At 38.6% G+C, this 18,728-nt stretch overlaps 2 protein-coding genes across 2 annotated transcripts; both read right to left on the minus strand.

The window, feature by feature from the left end:
• Positions 1-681: 681 nt before the first annotated feature.
• On the minus strand, positions 682-7,669 carry adpgk2 (ADP-dependent glucokinase 2). The gene is made up of 7 exons (XM_068591463.1): positions 7,359-7,669; positions 5,725-5,884; positions 4,926-5,116; positions 4,714-4,810; positions 4,395-4,531; positions 3,903-4,039; positions 682-3,631 (listed from the first exon to the last, which is right to left on the minus strand). Exons 1-7 carry the CDS (start codon positions 7,552-7,554, stop codon positions 3,074-3,076), a joined length of 1,476 nt encoding a protein of 491 aa, XP_068447564.1. The 5' UTR covers positions 7,555-7,669; the 3' UTR covers positions 682-3,073.
• A 1,680-nt stretch (positions 7,670-9,349) lies between these two features.
• On the minus strand, positions 9,350-17,554 carry ctsba (cathepsin Ba). Its single transcript, XM_068591589.1, has 11 exons — positions 17,427-17,554; positions 14,242-14,369; positions 14,062-14,147; positions 13,695-13,809; positions 13,198-13,313; positions 12,548-12,633; positions 12,315-12,461; positions 11,567-11,683; positions 11,185-11,313; positions 10,428-10,509; positions 9,350-10,125 (listed from the first exon to the last, which is right to left on the minus strand). The coding sequence occupies exons 2-10, from the start codon at positions 14,362-14,364 to the stop codon at positions 10,436-10,438; spliced, it is 993 nt and encodes a 330-aa protein (XP_068447690.1). The 5' UTR covers positions 14,365-14,369; positions 17,427-17,554; the 3' UTR covers positions 9,350-10,125; positions 10,428-10,435.
• Positions 17,555-18,728: the final 1,174 nt, after the last annotated feature.

The following is an 18,728-nucleotide window of genomic DNA, read 5'->3' on the forward strand; positions in this document are numbered from 1 at the left end:
GGAAGTCATAATAGTATAGTATGTAAATACAAATAATAAAAACTGCAACAGTATAATATTCCATGAGAAGTTAATGATAATGACATGATAGTATGTCATACAAATATCACATGTATTGCATGTTAAAATAAAGTCATAAAAGCTGTCATAGTATAGTAGGAAAATGTCAGTGTGCCATGAAGAAATATTAGTATAGTACTCCATAAAAAATATATGATTGTATGCCATATAATTAAGCAATAAGGTTTGAGAGGCAGTACTGTGTTGTTCAATAATGTACTGTTCAAGGGTGTTGTTAGGCCCGACGCGCAGCAACGAACACACAGAAGACCAACAGTCTTCAAACAATTTAGTGCTGTTGCTCATGTGAAAAATGTTCCCTTGCAAAATACATCTTTTTAAATTCTTTAAATTACCAGATGCCACACAACAGTTGTTTTGGCATAATGTGTGAAGAAAGGAAACAACCTTCACCATGGCGAGTTAGGATGTTGTGAAAAAAAGAAGCCATGATGGGACAATCCAGAAAAAGCACTTGAGTTCAGAAGACCAACACTAAGAACAAATCAAGTCCTTTCTTGTCCAAAGTATTATCTTAAACAGTTTATAGCCATGATAGCTGTGACCCAATGAACCAATAAATGACCCCCAGCATGAGAACATAAACAAAGCAATGACGTGAGTAATGCTTTATTGGTGTAGCATTTTATCTTAAATGGCTCTGCATTGGAGAGTCAACATGCATGAAACATTCAAACACAGCTTTGGAACATAGGTAACATTACTTATTTAAAACTTAGATAAGTATATGATATGGCAGCAAACACAAGCAGATCTCTATTCGAACATAAATGCATGTTGAAGTTTTGTTTGAAAGAATGAAAGTTTAATTTCACAGTAAAAACACAACCCGTTACTTTTGTCTTCCAATCACTGTGCAAGACAAACACATCAGAAGAAAACCCCATAAGGCTACAGTAATCGAACAAGGCTGTATTAAATGTTCCCTTTTCATTAAACACCAAATGTCAAAACAGAATAAGGCTCATTAAAGTTCAGCATCACCAAACAGAATTCAATCAGTAGTGTTGATATAAAGCAACATTTAAAAGGGACTTCTTTAGTTCATACTTTTTGTAACATGAATAAATGTGTTCCTCAGTGAAAATGGCCTTTGACGAGCATATTGTAACAAACTAATACATTATTGTTTTTCTTGATTACACTTAAATTATTTTTCATTCGGAGAAAATAAATAAAGCTGTGTCTGTGATGGAATGTTCTTCTTGTACATAGTGAGAAACATGGCATAAATCCCATTGAAGTACAGTCACATTCAGTTTGAAAAATAAATAAAAGTAATTTATTTGTCCCTGAAAACAGTGAAATCAAAGGTGATGGCCAATCTGACACAGAACCTCATTATCATTTATAGATCATCTCATTAGTGGGAAGATATCTAGGACTGAATCATATGACAAGCAAGATGAACACGAATAAATTTACTATTTGGTCCAATATGTCACAGATAAAGTGAATTCATGGTGAGCAACAACATAGCTTAATGTCTAGTTTACAATAATAAAATCAAACTCCAACTAGAGATGCGATTGTGTTTCACTTTATGCAGACATTAATGAGAACTTGAGGAAGCCCACACTGGTTATTTGGTCCTTAAAGAATCATAAACAAACAACACAAGATATGACAAAGTAACAAAGGAAACAGTGAAAAGGAGAAACCAAAATAGCATAGAGGTAGAGAGGAAGTTTTTGACATCATATCCAGCTTCCTGCAGTGGTCTCTTAACATTGTTTTGCATTATTGCACTGCAACGAACACACAGAAGACCAACAGTCTTAAAACAAATCAAGCACACCCAACTCACAACACGCATGTTCACATATATTAGGAAGAACGGGAGGCGATTACATCACTAGGTTACTCTTTTAGAATTGAATAGATGAGGGAAGAGGCCGGATAGAGACTGCTCATTACAGCTTCATAAAAAATAAAAATAAAACTTCATATCAAGCCCCTTTTCAAAACTGACAGGCAATGGTGAAAGAACTGTTTTGCAGTATTTTACAAGTATTTGCATCAAAATATACTTGAAACACCTTAAGTACAAGTACTCATTATGCAGAATAGACCATTTCAGATATATTATATCACTGAATTGCAATTAGTGATGCATAAATGTTTTTATATTAATGCAGCTGTTAGTGGTGTAGCTAAATGTGTTTGATTTATACACTATTGGGTATCTTAACATATATTATATTTCATCATTTCTTAGTTATACAACTTAAGTTATGCAGCAAATGCAGTGAAGTACTACAGACTTTCTTCTTAAGTAAAAGTTACTTTCCACCACTTCTCGCAAATTGCTGACTTTCTGGTTGAACCTGCATATGCTGCAAAGCAGGTATGGCAAATGCCCCATTTTTTGGTTGTTTTGGCTAATTCAGCATTGTTTAGTAATTACCCAACTCTGGATGAATTTGCCGCATAGAGGAGTCACTTGTTTAAACAACACAATGATAATTTATCCAAAAGCTGAAATTGTAACAGATTTGCTGGCTACTAACCAAACACAACTTTGTTTTGTGGACTTTATCCAAACCTCGTCCCTCTTTATCTAATCCTGACTTAAGGCCAAGTCTTGTAACGCCTTATAGAAGTAAAAGCAGATAGGAGTCTCATGATGGGCAACAATGACTTGGCAAAGATGTTTGGTGTGTTGAAGCAAAGCAGGGCAGAACAGGGCAGTGTCTTTTCTGAAGTTTTGGATCGAAACATTAAATAAACTTGATGCAAAAGAGCTTTGCACTGAGCCTATGTACTTAAAGTCTGGTGATTTACCTGATTAATACCCAATGCATACCACCACCTGACTCCTTCGAATGATTACAAGTTTTCCTTATGGTCCACCTGGGATATGAGCCAACAGTGGCAGCAATAGCCTGATATATTTCACAATCAATACCCGTGTTTGCATCACATTTCCAGAGTCACATTGTTGCCAACATGTAGTTAGCACCACACCCCAATAGACCTTGTTGTGTATTCTCTAGATCTGCAGCACCAGGCCAGCAGCTGAGATGTTGTCTCCTCCACCTGCAGTTTGGTAAACCTCAGTGCACACCAGCACTGGTGCAACACAGATCTCGTAGTTGCCCTCATCCCAGCAGCTGACCGGCCTGGTCTCCTGCAGAGGGATACGCTGGCTGCCTTCCCTCCGGCTAATAGAGAAGGAGTCATCCATGATGAGCCTCGCCTTGCTTGGGTCAATGTCATTAGAGCCACAGACATGGCGGTTAGCCGTGAGAGAGGCCTTGGCGGTGGCTGACATGGTGTTCTTCCACTGGGAGCCGCGTGTCACAATCATGGCCTGAAAGGCCAGCGTGTGTACATGGAGACGAGTCAGCGGCTTAGCTTTAGTACCATTTGTGTCCCTTTCGTCGCTGCCATCCATGGAGCGCTGGTTCACAATGCGATAGACCTCCCTCATCTGGTCAAGAACAGTAGCTACACGAGGGTTTGGGTCCGACAACACAGTGATGTTGGAGCCTTTAAGCAGGCTGAGCAAGTTGGGAAGCTCCTGTTCATTCATCCCTAAAGAGTCCGCCTAAGGAAAGCAGAATCCGGATGCGTGATTAAAAAAAGGACGACCAGTGTACACCACCATGCAGATCACTACACAAACTATACTTAAGAATTATAATGACTATTTATAAAATGGGCCAGAAAGTAGTTCTTCCAGTTGCCATTTTTATGAGCACTAAGGTTTTTTCCTCAGATAAACATTTAGTTTTTTCACTCCTGTGCTTTTGTAATTGTTCTAGTCCCCTTAATGTGAATGAATGTGTTCATTCATGTAACTGTTCAGTCATACTTACGTGGGGAATGACATAGTGAAGTAGATCTTCCATTATACTCTCTTCTACAAAACTGGCCATCTCAAAATGGACTCCAATCAGTGGAGACGAAGAGGACAGGAGGTCCGACAGGCGGGAAAGGAGAGCGTCCCGCTCACCTGGAAGGATGAAATGAACCGGTAAAAGATAAGAGGAGAAATTCAGACAAACGGTAGCCAGATAATAAGAACAAAAAGAAAGAAACAGGTTGTGGAATGCGTACCTCTTACTCAATAACTTTTTTGTCTTTGTTGCATTTTACTCACAATTTACTAATATACCAGAGGCCTTTTCAGCCATTAGGCATAACTGGGAATAGTAGCATTGTTATAAAAAGATAGATTAACATGCTTTTCTAAAACAGGACAACTGACAAACGTTCAGCATGGTCCCATTTCAGTTGTGCGATACAAAGCAGCAGACATTGCGGCTGGAGATTTCAAATCTACAACTAACAAAACGGTTGTCTCTTACCTTCCTGGAAAGGGAAGTTATCCATCATCTGCAGCCCACCCACTACCAGCAAATCTGGGTTAAAGTCGTTGAGTTTCTCAGCAAACTCTGCCATAGAGTCCAGATAGGGGTTATGGTCATCACTATGGACGATATATCTGCAGAAACAAACATTGCAGAGGCTAAGAAGTTATATGCATGTACATACACACTAAGAACAGCTGGTTCTGCGACTCACAACATTAATTTTACGGTAGAAAAATGTGTCTCTGGATTAAATGCTCTTACATACGTAGTTCACCTTAATGATCACTAAATATTCTCAAACTATCTCTCAAACCTGTTAGCTCGACGTGAGGTGTAGTGGCCCCAGCTAGCGCCAGATGGATACTCCAGGATCAGATGGATGTCTGGCTCCTCAATTATGTTACCTGCCACTAGAAAGACAGAGCTAGATTAGTACAGGAGCATGTAAGTGAAGGAGACGAGGTGGTAAACATGACAGAGAGCGCAGAGGAGGTGGAGGGGGTGTAGCAGTATTTGTCTTTGTACCTGTAATGTGCTGGGACAGGACATCAGTAAAATCGGGGCTGAAACTTCCCCCTAGCAAAATATCACATCCCTCAGTTGCCATGCGACTCGCCATTACTGGGGCATTGCCACCCACTGCCCATCTGTTTCCAGGTAGGTCACGAGACGCTTCGACCAGCTCACTGAACAGGGTATCGTTCAGCACAAAACGCCTGCAAAATAAAGAATGAAAAAAGTCAAACTAACAGAGAAACAAAGTTAAAACTTGAAAGCACTAACATAATGTATCTAAAACCTCTGCTTTTTGTCTTATATTGTAGTTATTTTATGCAATTTGTAAAGCATTTGAATCAAGCTTTCTTATTATTACTTGGTACGTATATTTTGCTGATGAATATGCTGACAAGAGGAAAGAAGATAGTGTAAGGTTGCATTTTTTTTTATGTATGTTCGTTATAAATAAACCACTAAGCATTTATGGTGGCATACGAGTATGTTTGTGAAAGAGCATGTGACGGAGACAGCATGAGTCAGGAGCACAGTAGCCTGAGGCATACAACAAAGAAACTGGCTTCAATCTGTTTACTTGATTTTAATCTTATTTAATAACTTCAAACACACATTTAGACACACCTTGCAGTATGTAAACAGAAAAACTCAACCAACACGTTAAAGCCTGCAGAAGACTAAAGTCGTCAATAGTTTGTATAAGCACCTGTTCTCACACGTTTATTTATATTATTATACTGTGAATTCAGGATTTATTAAGTAGACTACAACTATCTAATGTCCTGTTCATAGTCACACAAACAACACTTACTCTGCAGCGGCTCCCGGTGCGAAGAAGTAGGCAAAGCTCTCGGCCAGCTGCACTTCATTTTCTATGTAGTCATGGTGCAGGGGCTGGTTTGTAGGAGGGAGGCCGATCTTATTAAGCAGAGTAACCCCATCTACTATCAGGTCAACACAACCTCCAAAACCTGTGGATGAGTAAGAGGGGCAGTGAGTTAAAGACCAAGAGGAATATGTTTGTGATTTAAAAAAAACACACCCAAAAACAGCTGTAGGAGTTAAAATCTGGGAACAACGAGAAGGAGCACAGAAAGAGCCGGCTTCCAGGGCCTGCCACCTTGGCTGATCAAATGATCCAACACTTCGATACAGTTTCTGCTGTGGGATCAAACCTCATCAATGCATAACTTTTCATCTACAAACAAGCACACACGATGCACAACAACCACCTCCCTTAGGCAACTTTGTAGAGAAGTCAGAAGGCAAAAGTTTGCACCCACATTTAAATTTGATTTGAATATTAAACCTATTCTGGCAGTAGCTTGGCTTTGTTTGCATTTGCTTTCCAATGCTCTTCATGTGACAGTGTCCGTCTACTTTGCTGAAGTGGTGTATAATTTTTGTGCTTTTAGTTGAAAGTCAAAAGTCAATTTGTAAAATAATGTTGTTTTTTTCCCCAAGATTGTTTAGGGTGTGTGTGTTTTGTATCAAACCTGGCTACAAGTTAATTTCCCTTTGGAACAATAAAGATACCTTGAACTTAAAAAAATATATCTAATCCTAAATAACAACAATGAAACCTGGTGTTGAACCGAGTATAGGTTGAACAGATATGGCGATCACTTCTGTTTTGCGATTGTAACAAGGCTCAAAGTACAGAGATTTAAGAATTGGATCATGATAGTAAAGTCAGAGGTCTCACACGCTAATCATGTTTGCTAAAACGGTTTATCAGGTGAGGAATCCTATCTTTTAATACTGCTAATCTATCTTCTTGGAGTCCGCAGTTACAATGCAAGAAGGTGAATACAAAATGCTTGTTGTGCTTTTCACTTGTGGCACAGCAAACCTTTGTGTCAGTTGTGGGTATGAGACTATGCAGCTGTTGACTTTAAGGCAACGTGCAAAAGTCATAACAGGGCTTGACACTTACAAAACTGTTTTAACTACTGCAACAGTGGCTAGTGCATTCCAACAAGTCTGTTTTCATCAATTTACCTCCTTTTTAAAAACTAGACAGACGTGTCACACTAAGCTACAGTCTATACAAGTGACTCGCCAACACTTCTCCTCCCTCATCTCCTCTCTACAGCGTCGTGTTGGTCTCTGCACTGAACTGACCTGTGGACTTAGATATGTTGTGTCATCACGGTCACTGACTTGTTTTAATCTCCATGAGGCCCTAATTGTTTTTAGGTTAACAAGTAAACACAAACACAACCCAGTTCCAGTTATAGCTGGTTATCGATATGGTTTACTTGTATTGATATGTTAGCAAGTGGGAGCAATTAACGTTACGTGATGCATGCAACTCTTTCATCTGGAGCATCTTAATAACTGCAATAATATTTGACGTGAAGAATTATTTCGGATTTGACCAATTATGGAGCCCTTAAAACAAGGTGAAGCTAGCTAACGTTAGCTCGCTCCTCTTGCACTTACCGATCGCCACTTTCGGTTTGGCGACGTTATTCATCTCCACTTTGCCCTCCGCCCGCAGCAGAGAGGACAGGACGGTGTCCAGCCGGTCGTTCAGGACCGCGTCATGAGGTGACTGGAACCAGATAGCCAAAAATAACACAAACAGGGACACAAGGGGTCCATATTTCATCCACGAAACCCTTCCTTCTCCCTCCATCGCTCTCCGTGTGAGTCTGACTCGTTCCAGTTGGTCACCGAGCAAAAAACGAGCGAGCAACGTGCGCGCGCTCGACCAGTAAAAAGCCGTGGGTTGGGTTGTGCGTTTGTTTTGGGAGGCGGAGTGTGCCGGATGTCACTTAACAGGACGAATACTCAGCAGAATCGAGTTCTTCAGCTATTTATTTAAAACATCAACAGTTCAAACGTGTTTCAGCGTATGTGAGGAACTGCTTTCTAAATCTTTTTTGTAAAAGGATGCTTCTTTACTGTTTCGTTTTTACCCAAGCACCGCTTTCCAGGTTGGCTAATGGTAGACGCCGGTATGAAAACGAACACCTTCTATTCTACTACAAGGTGGAGCGTTTGTTTTGCTGACAACAAAGCGGAAGTGTTTTTCTTTGAACAAGTTAACTTAAATGTTTTTGCTTCTAACCGTTGTTTTCCAGTTAGTCCACAAAGTAGAAACAACGTTTCTAGTTAGTCTTGCTTACAAAACAAAATCTACATTGGTTACTGCTTTAGGATGAATGTTATGAATACAGCGGTCAAGTGAGCCCTCATCCGCCGAGTGAGCCGCACGCATGAAAATAAATGACCGTCTATTCCTCGTATTACGGTATGGGGCTGAGATAGCACAAAAAGACATTCAAACGTAATTTCCCACTTTCCCAATATCCCAACAGCTATAAAAACAGATCCTTAAATTTGTAAAGCAAAATTACAACGCAGTCTTGTTCAGGGGGACCTCTGCTTCGCACATGTACATGGCCTTGAGATGTTACTGTACAGTTTGAGAAAATTGACTTTAAAGTCAGTTTCAATGACATAATAACATTCATAATGTCATAATTTCCAATATTTAAACAGCTATAAAAACAGATCCTTACATTTGTAAATTAAAATTACAACGCGGTCATGTTCATGCTGACCTCTGCTCTGTCCATGTGTATAGCCTTGAAATCTTACTGTACAGTTTTGGAGAAAAGTGACTTCAAAGTCAGCTTGCATGTAATAATGATATTTATAACGTCACAATTTCCAATATTCAAAGTGCTATAAAAACAGATCCTTAAACTTGTAAAGTAAAATTACAATGCAGTCATTATCATCATTATTATTTTGATCATTATTACAAGCTGACTTTGAAGTCACTTTTCTCAAACTGTACAGTAAAATCCATACACATGGACATAGCAGGGTCAGTCTGAATAAGACTGCGTCGTAACTTTACAAGTTTAAGGATCTGTTTTTATAGCAGTTTGAATATTGGAAATTGAGACATTATGAATATCTTTATGTCATTAAAGCTGACTTTGAAGTCACTTTCCTCCAAAACTGTACAGTAAAATCTCAAGGCCATACACATGGACATAGCAGGGATCAGTCTGAACAAGATTGCGTTGTACTTTTAATTTACAAGTTTAGGGATATGCTGTTTGAATATGAAGATTATCATTTAATTTGAGCGTTTGAGCTCGGCTTCTCTGCGCTGCGTACCGCCCCCGTACCGTAACACCTTGAATAGAGGTGCAGTCAGAATTGTAATTGAGGCTCACTCGGTAGATGTGGGCTCACTTGACCGCAGTTTATGAACCATTCTTTTATTACCTTTTAGTTACAATTTTAGGTGCAGCAGAAACCTACAATGTTTATCAATCACCACTCCAGTAGTTTTTAATCACAACTAAGTATCTGTTCATCAATCACCACATTTTCTTGGTGAATGAATCCCATCAGGCATGCAAATCAGTCACATGAAATGCAAATTGATTTAAAATACCGGCGTAAAGACATAAAATTGGAAGGCATGTTTTATTTATTTCAGAACATAAAACAGTTACGTGCCGATATTTTGATCGATACAGGCAGACAATAAAAACTTCCCATTGTCAACCATATTTAAAAAAATTTTTTTTTTTTTTTAAAAGTATAATTTCACAAAATTAATAAACTCTAAGAGGTGCCAATCACAATGGGTACATCCTAACATTATTGAGGAGCATTTGTGGCACTGAAAAATAATGTTGAATCAAATATAAAATATGGAAGCTGCGTTCATTAAAAATTAGACACATTCGAACAGTCTCTGCTGTATTAGGCCGAGTCTTGTAATTTCTCTCAATCATAAGCTGAGTTGCTCTAAGATTCTCTGCAAGTATCGAAGATGTGATGACACAGGGAACAAATAAAGTTCTACAACAGTGACAGTATGCTTTAAAATTACCTTGAGATACCAAAATGTAATGCACCTAAACATTTACAAAAACACAACATTTTCCTCTTGTGCAACATTGCTATAAGAGATAAGGGACCAAGCCCTTGCAAAAGCTACTTTGCAAAAAATACCTTCATTAAAACCATGCTGATTTTTGCTTAAGCACATACTCTATCCGCTAATAGATGAGGTGAAGGTTGCTCTTGAGTCTGTTGTCAAACATGCAATGTGTGCAAGGTAATCAGTGGGCTTTTTATTTTTAAAAAGGACTAAAAGCTGTTGTACAAGTTTGAGAACCAGCATTTTGGCTGTTTTGCTCTCCAGTGATTAAGTAATGACACCGCAGCTCAAAACCTGCAAGAGAGAAACAGTGTCAGTAAGCCACAGACCTCGAGCTAGAAAAAGACATTTGTACTTTTGTTGAAGATTTCACAAAGACAATAGCTTCTTAGACTTGAAATGGGAGCCACTGGAGTGGTACAGCTACAGCTATGAGGCCTGAGCACACATACAAAGCCATGCATTCCAGTCAGGTTTATTACATTATACTAGGGAAGGTGCAAGAGAATGGCAGCATTATACTGTATAAGCAGACAATAAACAAAAGTTTGTTTGAGGCCAATACTTAATTTTGCTCGTACATAGTTTTCTCTTACCTTAAAATCTATTTGGGTATACCAGCCACAATCTCAGACTCAATACCACAGTGATCCGATCCTCGCAGAATCTTAAAGAATCCTGAAGAAAAAGAAACAAACCAGGGGGCACTTTACATACATGACAAAAAAAAAAAAAGATTTGACCCAACATTACCAAATGTTATTAAGTATCAAATACGGAGATATTTTACGTGTGAGAACATATGGTATGTTAATTTGCGCCTCATATTTAGAATAGCTGCTAGGCAAATTTGCATATTTTAACCTGTTGCAAACAAGTATTCATATATTATTTTAAACACAGCAATAACACTAACAAAATAGTATTAGATTAAAAGTACTTGGGTATCCAGGTTTTGGATGGTATGAAAAGTCTGTGTGACACTGTCAGCTGTTGATTCAACAATGTGTTGCAGTTGGTGTATTAAAACGTAAACTTTATTAGAATCGACATATACATACAGGTATATGAAATTTGACATCTGCATTTTGCCCAACCTACACATTCAAGAGCAGTGAGCTGCTGAAAAAAGTCCGGGGAGGAACTTGGGGGTTCAGTTTCTCGCTTAAGGACACACCGACATGCTGACAGAGAATCAAACTGCTCATCACTGAGATGCAGCTTCCCGACTGTATTACATTGAAGGGATTCTAAATATTCCATGTCCTTAATATAAATAGGTACATTATTATCATCATGACTATTGGTGTATAAATGTTGGTTAAATTATATAAAATATGCATCTTTGCTCACCATTATCACCCCAGTCAGTGTTCCAGGAGTTGGCACAGAGCCAGTAGCGAACACCATCCTCCTCTCCCCAGCCCAGGATCTTGATGGCGTGGCCACCCAACGCAGACCCAGACACATGCTGGTACACACCTGGAATTAAGAAGAAAAAAATAAGGAAAGAACACGATGTATAAGAGGCAACTATTTCAGTTCAAGTGTTCAGTAAAGCTGAGTCTGATTGCGAGTGTGTGCAAGAGAAAGTTACAAACATAGTTTTTAAGAATCACTGGGCAAAATCTGCAATCAGCATCTAACATGTTCTCAACAGATTGTGAGTGTACAAGCACTGAGTATTCTGTGTGTTTGTACTACATTTGTCTCTTCATGGTGCAGCCGTTCTTACCAGACTTGTACAGCACAAAGTCTTCATAGACGGTAAAGGCTCCCTCTACTGGGCCATTCTTGTATATCTCACTCTGAATCTCTTCCTCTTCTGACAGCACGCTGTAAGACGTTTTACCTGCAACACACTTTTGAGTTAGGAACCTGTACCGAAAGATTGAGTGAGTGAATACATCATTATTGGACACTAACATACTGCTTGTAGGACATACTAGAGTGATTAATGGACATGACTGGATCCAAAGATAAACAGTTAGTCTTTAACAAACATCTAATGAATATTATGAATGAGTAAGATACTTAGTTTAAATATATACACATTAGTGATAGATTAATCAAGTTTTGACTATTGGTTCTAGATGTATTAATACATTGTCTAAGTAACCATCATTTCTTTTACACATTTTGTTTTGTATGAATTCAATATGATCTTACATGTTTCATGATAATAAATCATGCTTTAACTGAGTTTGTTTACTATTCAAATAATTTACATTTTGTGTTTCATACTGTTTTCATTGAAAGAGCCACATCAAATTACAACTAAGCATTATAGTACAATATATTATCAAAAAATATTTTCTGGAACAAAAAAAAAAAAAATATATATATTGAATCAAATAACCAGAGCAATATACAGTTTAAATATTATTTTATATACTAAATATATGTATAAAAAGACACAGAGCTAATTTTAGCATGGTTAACTCTTAACTTATGGAAGTTATGTTTTTTACAGCTTTTATTACCGAAGTGTTTGTCCACTTCGTAGCTGGGTGTGTATCCAGCTTCACACTGTAAGACGCACTGAGGAGTATCCCCACCCTCCCCAGAGCAGGAGTGTCTGCTGCCATTCACGTGGTGTTCACAGGGAGGGATAGTGTAGGGCCGACAACCTGCACGCACAAAGAGTAAGACATAAAGATCAGAATCGTACACACCCCACATGTACCACTGCAGGAGTCTCACACACAAAACGTACCAATGTGAGAGTCATAGAGGCCGCCAGAGACCAGTCCGTTAGTGGTCCAGAAGTCCCAGGCAGCTGCAGGGTAGCCACCATTACAGCTAAATAGAGAGAACAAAAGTTTGTCTTTTATAATCCACTTTTACAAACAACCGCTATGCACTTCCTGCTCCCAAACTCTGAATGTTCACACTGTACAATATTCGAGAGGCACCTCAACAAATACAGATTCTGAACCCTACCTCTTGAAGCTGTACTGTATCTTCTGATACCAAAAACTGATTAATTAATATCGCTTGCTTTCTCCCTGGAATCATCTTGCAGTCCTGTTACATCGAGGCCACTGTATTTCATGTGGCTCAGTTAAGTCATAGCCCGATCCACTTAATAAGGTCAGTTTTGGTGCAGATACTACTTCTGTGTATTGACTCGGTGCATTCCTCCACATTATCAGACTTCTATCAGGTCATTAACGGATAGCTTGTATTGAGTTAATACTTTGTCTCCTCCCATTCAAATAATTCAAGTCATTCAAATTAAAAAAACAACTTCAGGTTTGGTATTAATATGGTGCAGGCCACATATAGCAGGTCACTGCAATCATCTACTGGGAACAATTGAAGACAAGAAAGGAGTGAAACTTTTCCCACATTCCTGCCTCTCACCCCATGCCACAGCTCTCGCAGCAGGACAGCAGATCCTCTGAGGAGATCTCCACGCTGACCTTGGCATTGCTGTGGATACACACTCGGTCAGAGATGGCTTCTGCAGCACCAAATGCCTGTGGGAAGAAAAAACAAGACATGACACAGACACACAATTTATGGGGAGATTTCATTATCTGAATTATTGAGGGTTTAAGAATAGTTTGTCTTGTTTGTTTTTCAAATTGCTAATCCTTTAAAGCATGTTAATGATTTGAGGACTTAACAGCTGGAAAAAGTGAATGTCAACTTTTAGTGTCTAACCACAATCAAAATTCCCAATCATACAAAAAAAAAACCCTCAATCAAGTGTCTTTGCGGCATGCGGGTTAAAAAAAACCCATTAAAATTACAGTAAATGACGGGCTGTGCAAGAAGTACTGTGCCGTGCCAATAAACACACACACACCAAAGATAAATGTGGCCACATCTTTTGAGCAGTTGAGTTTTTATCTCACCCAGCAGGATCCACAGGAGCCCTGGTCTCTGATCTCCTTCAGTGTGGGACAATTGGGCCATTGCTCTCTGGAGTCAAAGTTTGTAGGCATCTTCATGTCTCTACCATACTTCATGCTGCAGAGTAAAACAGTGTTATGGAGTCTTACTGTGCGCCGTTACACCTTACAATTGTAGGCTGACTTGATGGATATTTCAGTTTGTAGTGAGGATGTGAGGAGTGGAGTTTTGGTCCACTGTTTGTGTTTGTATATACAAATGTACATGGTGCATATATAATTTATGGATGTACAGCAGAGCAAATACTCAATCTTAATGATATGCTCGCATAATGAAATGGTAATCTAAAGCTCATCTCCTGTGACTCACATGACTGGCAGCTTTGGCCCCTTCAGCATCGTACCGCAGAGTGTCTTGACATAACTGTAGTCGACATTATGGAAGTTATGACCAGCCTGCGAGACAGAGAGCGAGAGGAGATTAAGTCAAATTAAACTGCTCCCAAGCTGAAAAAGAACAAAACAAAACAAAAAAAAACTAAAAACCCACCTTCCAAGTCGTGTTGACCTTATTGATGTAGTTGACCATCTCACTGGACAGTGGCTTTAGGCTGGGTCTGGCCAGGCTCACCGACCAGCTGGCAGCCAATAACAGAAAGGCTGAATGCCACATTTTGCCTGGAAAATCCAAAATTAAGAGGACAAGTTTATTTTATTTGTTGCACATATTTAGCTATCGTTATTTAATTGCATACATTCTGATACCTGTATTATATGCATACGTGAGACAAGTGAGACAGTTAATCAGTAAATAATGGATCAGTAAATGAAATGAATAATGTGGAGAAAGTTAGACTTGTAAATGAATACAGGCCTGAGACAATGCACACACACACGCATGAAACTTGAGGCCTGAAACTAAAAGCTGAAAAAACAAAAAAACATTCACAGCTGACTAGTCGTTGAGACTCTGGTTGCAGCTACAAGTGGAACATGCGTACACAGAGAGCAGAGAAAAACCTCTTATCCTCAGTCATGCTCTTCACAGACCTCTCAAGTGGTAAAACACGCTACATAAGCAGGGCACACATGCACAACAAGCAGTCCTGTGATTTCAATCAATAACTTAGATTTATATCTACATGACCTTTCTATAATAGATTGACTGGGTTTCAGTTATAATAAAACGTCCTCTTCATATTCCCGCCATGCTGCAGAAAAAAACCCCAACGAATGCAAATGTATGCACTCTTCCAGCTTTTAGCTACAATCAAGGTTGGTCTCGAATGGTACACATGAGACCATTTTATCAGAGGTGACATGCACTGAGTTGATATCAGCTGCAGACAAAAGTCCATTATAGATCATAAAATAGTCATTAAATAGAGGCATTGGTTGTGCTCAGTATAAGCAGGATGCTCTCAGTCCAGAAAAATCCATTATAGTGCAGACACACACTGCTTTTTTATAATAAACCTAATAGGATGAACAAACATGCAACTTCAACCGTTTTTTTTTTCTTCCTCAAAAGACCAGGAATGGAGCACAAACAGCTTTTAAAAAAAAAAAAAAAACAAAAAAAAAAAAACACAGGAAATGTTGACTTTTCTTTTTCCATTCAGATATTTAGACATTCCGTATTTAATTTTTTTTTACCGGGTTGTGTTCGAAGCAAAATGAGCAAACACTGATTTTGAATGAGTCTGTTGACAAACACAACTTTACATGGAGCTTAATAGACTTCTACACAGTCGGTGGATACATTGGCACACTGCGCACAGATTTCCTCTGAAGAACAAGAGCCTGTCTTGTTAGTAACCTGTCTGCACACCCGTTTAGGCACGAGTGTTTCCATCACAGAGAAAGCTGAAGAGAAGCCAATGAAAACACCTCAGGTGTGTTTGAGAGAGCGCGAAACAGAGGAAATATGAATTTCAACAAACTGGTTTGATATCACATGACTGAGACCAATGAAGTGTCATGATAAAACAGTACACAAGGGGAAGTAAAACCAGAAAATTCCCCTTTCCAGAATGATGACTCGACATACTCCAACCACTTGTCTTTCTTTCAGTAAACTTTCTTAAATACCTTTTTTGGGGCTTTATTTCAGATTATATAATGCAACAAAAAGGGAAAGTAGTGACTACATTGGCTGTGAACAGCTTGTATGTGATTTATATCGCTGTGAAGCATCTACATGTTGTGTTAATGAGTTAAACATTTGGACACTCTGGACAAAAATTACACATGAAATGACAAGTTTATTTTTTCAATTTTTTTTAGAGAAGTGGTTCAACCAGGAATGAAAGTGCCTTAAAATTTAAATGATTTTGATGTGATTTGGGGAAGTGAACCTTCAGTCTGCTGATCAGTCTCATGTCGATAACTTTCAACACCGTTACCACAAAGCAAGACTCACAACAGCTACATTAGCTTGCTGAGTCACAGTGGAGGGCGGTGTGGCATTTCTTTGAAGGCCCTCTTGAGCCTCAAGTATGTACAATTCTCTGAAACAAAAGCAGTGTTGCTTTAAGCTTGATGACTCGATGCTCACCAAGAGTGTTTTAAAAAAAAAAAAAAGGTGAAGGGGTGTGAAATATATTTCCATTATGTGGGTGATTTAAGATCAAGACAGAAATGGATGAGTCAGTGTCAAAGTCCCCTACAACATTGGGTTGAGTTCAGAAGGAGGAGACCGTTATAAATTGTGCTTAGCCAGCTACTTCATCTTATTTTTATATTATTGTGTCGTTTCTTACATGCTGATTTAGTAGAGGTACCTATAAAACAATACTGTACTGTAGGTCGAACAAAGCAATAATGTAATAATGCTCTAATGTTAAGGTGTTGTACTAGTAAAGAATGTCTTGAACATGTAACAAGTGAAACACACAACGGTGCAAAACACAATCTAATCAATCTGGTTTGTTTGTGCTCCATCTACTCACAGAGACAACCAATGTATTTATTTCATGTCACAATGCTGAGGGTCTGCTGACAAGGAGGAGGAGGGTTTACAATCGGATGAAAGGTCTACATCCCTTTTGGTTGGAAATAAACAGACTTCACTTTTTCATGTTTTTTTTTTTACAGTCTGGTTGGAAATTGTGTCGTAGTTAAGTCTCCAAAATATTCCTGTATATTCAGCTTGACTTCATCCCCTGGTGTCTGCTGTGTCACCGACATGGCTATTTTACCTGTGTGAACAAGTCTCAGTCCGGTTTCTTTTCTTTTGTTAAAAAGCAGAGGACAGAATGGCGGCCTCCAGCTCTCACACACACCTTCAGTAGTTTCAGTTTCCATTTCCAGGTTGTCCAGTATGAAGTTTCATGCTCATTTTAACTTCAGGTGTTAAGTTACTCTCTTCCTTTCTTTACTGCGACCTTCTGCACACACCGGATTTAACTCAACATTTCGATGTGTCATAATCATTAATTAAGGAATTCATTTTAAGAGTGTCAGGGTAAAGAAGCCCCAGTAGCTGTTATCTCATCAGCTCTGACCATGAAGCCTAAAATAAATCTGGCAGTCGAAAACAACAACCACGACGTGAGCAACGAAAACAAACTGGACTTAGTTACAATGCTTTTCTTTTTGAGTCACACAGTCCGAAACTACTAAATGAAAATAAGGTTTCGTGTATTGTCTACTAGTTAACGTGAAGTGAAACAGCCAGCTAGCTAAGTTAACGTTAACACTCCGTATAAGCAACCTTTAAAATAAATAATTTACCTGTAGCTCGTTTGTCAGCTGTAGATTTGAATATCAAATCTTCTGCTCGTGGTTCTCCGTCTGTCCGTCACTCGTCAACAACCTGAGAAACGCTGCCCCTCTTTATTCATCGGACCACGTGACCCGGTCACGTGAACGCAGCTCATGTGATCGGGAACGACACCAAAACCGAACCACCACGTGACTTGACTACTCCTTTTTTTGTTCCAGTCTCTGGGTATCTTGGTTTGTAAGAACTGAGACGTTTTATTTTCAGACAAATATTGCAAAAACACCAAACGACGAGAGAGTGGGACCTGTGGGTGGGACGCAAAAGAACTACACCACCTCACACTGACCGCTAGGCGGTGCTGAAGCTCACCCTCATTGTATAAAATCCTATAATCTAGGTATTGTTTTTATTATTTACTTCTTGAGTGTTTTATTTATTTCTCAAGTGTAAGTACTGCAATAAAAATTGTATGAATTAAATGTAATTGTAAACATAGGGATCTAAATGTCATGGATGACTGAGACAGCAAACCACTGATATAGTTTCTACCAGTTGTGTGACGTCTGCTAAAAGGGTGTTGTAAAGTAATGACAAGAGATCATGACATGAAGCATAATTCGGAGGACCTTTTTTAATAATAGATGACATTATGTATGTGTATTTTTTATTTTATTTTTCACTGATGGTGACAGATTACTGACCACAGAGAACATGCTGATTGTTTGGCAGTTTTCTATTCCTTTAATATTTTTGTCATCTGACTTTCAAAATGATGAAGAGGGAAAAATACTGTAAGAACAGCACACACACTTAATAATCATTGTCTGACCAAGAAAGTTGCATAAGAGCAGATCCTCTTTTTGAAGTTAAGGGGCCAACCACACTTAGTTAAGGGGCCAACCACTTATTTAACCAGGCGAACTAATCACTGTCACAATCTTCTTTTAATTCAATTACACTATTATTTGATGTGGCAATTGGTCCGTAGGAATGTGCATATAACATCTCTGCTCCATAATATTGCTATACATACATAGCATATATTCGTCATAATGTTTCTGAATGTATATAGTTTTACTAACGTATGCATTACCAGTTACACATATAAGTTTAAAGCTTATAATCATTAACAATGTTTTATTTGTGATTCACAATGTTTTTGTTTTGTTTTCTATTGTGAGTGTATTTGTTGCCCTGGCTGGTGAGCTGCTGAATACAATTTGCAGGGATAAATAATGTTGGAATGGATTGATTGAATTAAAGCACACTATCTACTATGATAATAACCAAATTAAGAGGATTTCTGCTTT

Source organism: Clinocottus analis, unplaced genomic scaffold (genome assembly GCF_023055335.1).
Source record: "Clinocottus analis isolate CAN_PGR_092001 unplaced genomic scaffold, fCliAna1.0.p SCAF_1, whole genome shotgun sequence".
Lineage (NCBI taxonomy): Eukaryota > Metazoa > Chordata > Actinopteri > Perciformes > Cottidae > Clinocottus > Clinocottus analis.

Coding starts and splice junctions, on each gene's coding strand:
- adpgk2 (XM_068591463.1), bottom strand. CDS start 7,554: ATGGAGGGAGAAGGAAGGGTTTCGTGGATGAAATATGGACCCCTTGTG. Junction 5,117..5,724: donor GCACCGGGAGCCGCTGCAGA/GTAAGTGTTGTT, acceptor TTTATTTTGCAG/GCGTTTTGTGCTGAACGATA. Junction 4,811..4,925: donor CCTGTCCCAGCACATTACAG/GTACAAAGACAA, acceptor CTGTCTTTCTAG/TGGCAGGTAACATAATTGAG.
- ctsba (XM_068591589.1), bottom strand. CDS start 14,364: ATGTGGCATTCAGCCTTTCTGTTATTGGCTGCCAGCTGGTCGGTGAGC. Junction 13,810..14,061: donor GGGCCAAAGCTGCCAGTCAT/GTGAGTCACAGG, acceptor TTTACTCTGCAG/CATGAAGTATGGTAGAGACA. Junction 13,314..13,694: donor GCTCCTGTGGATCCTGCTGG/GTGAGATAAAAA, acceptor TTCTTCCCACAG/GCATTTGGTGCTGCAGAAGC.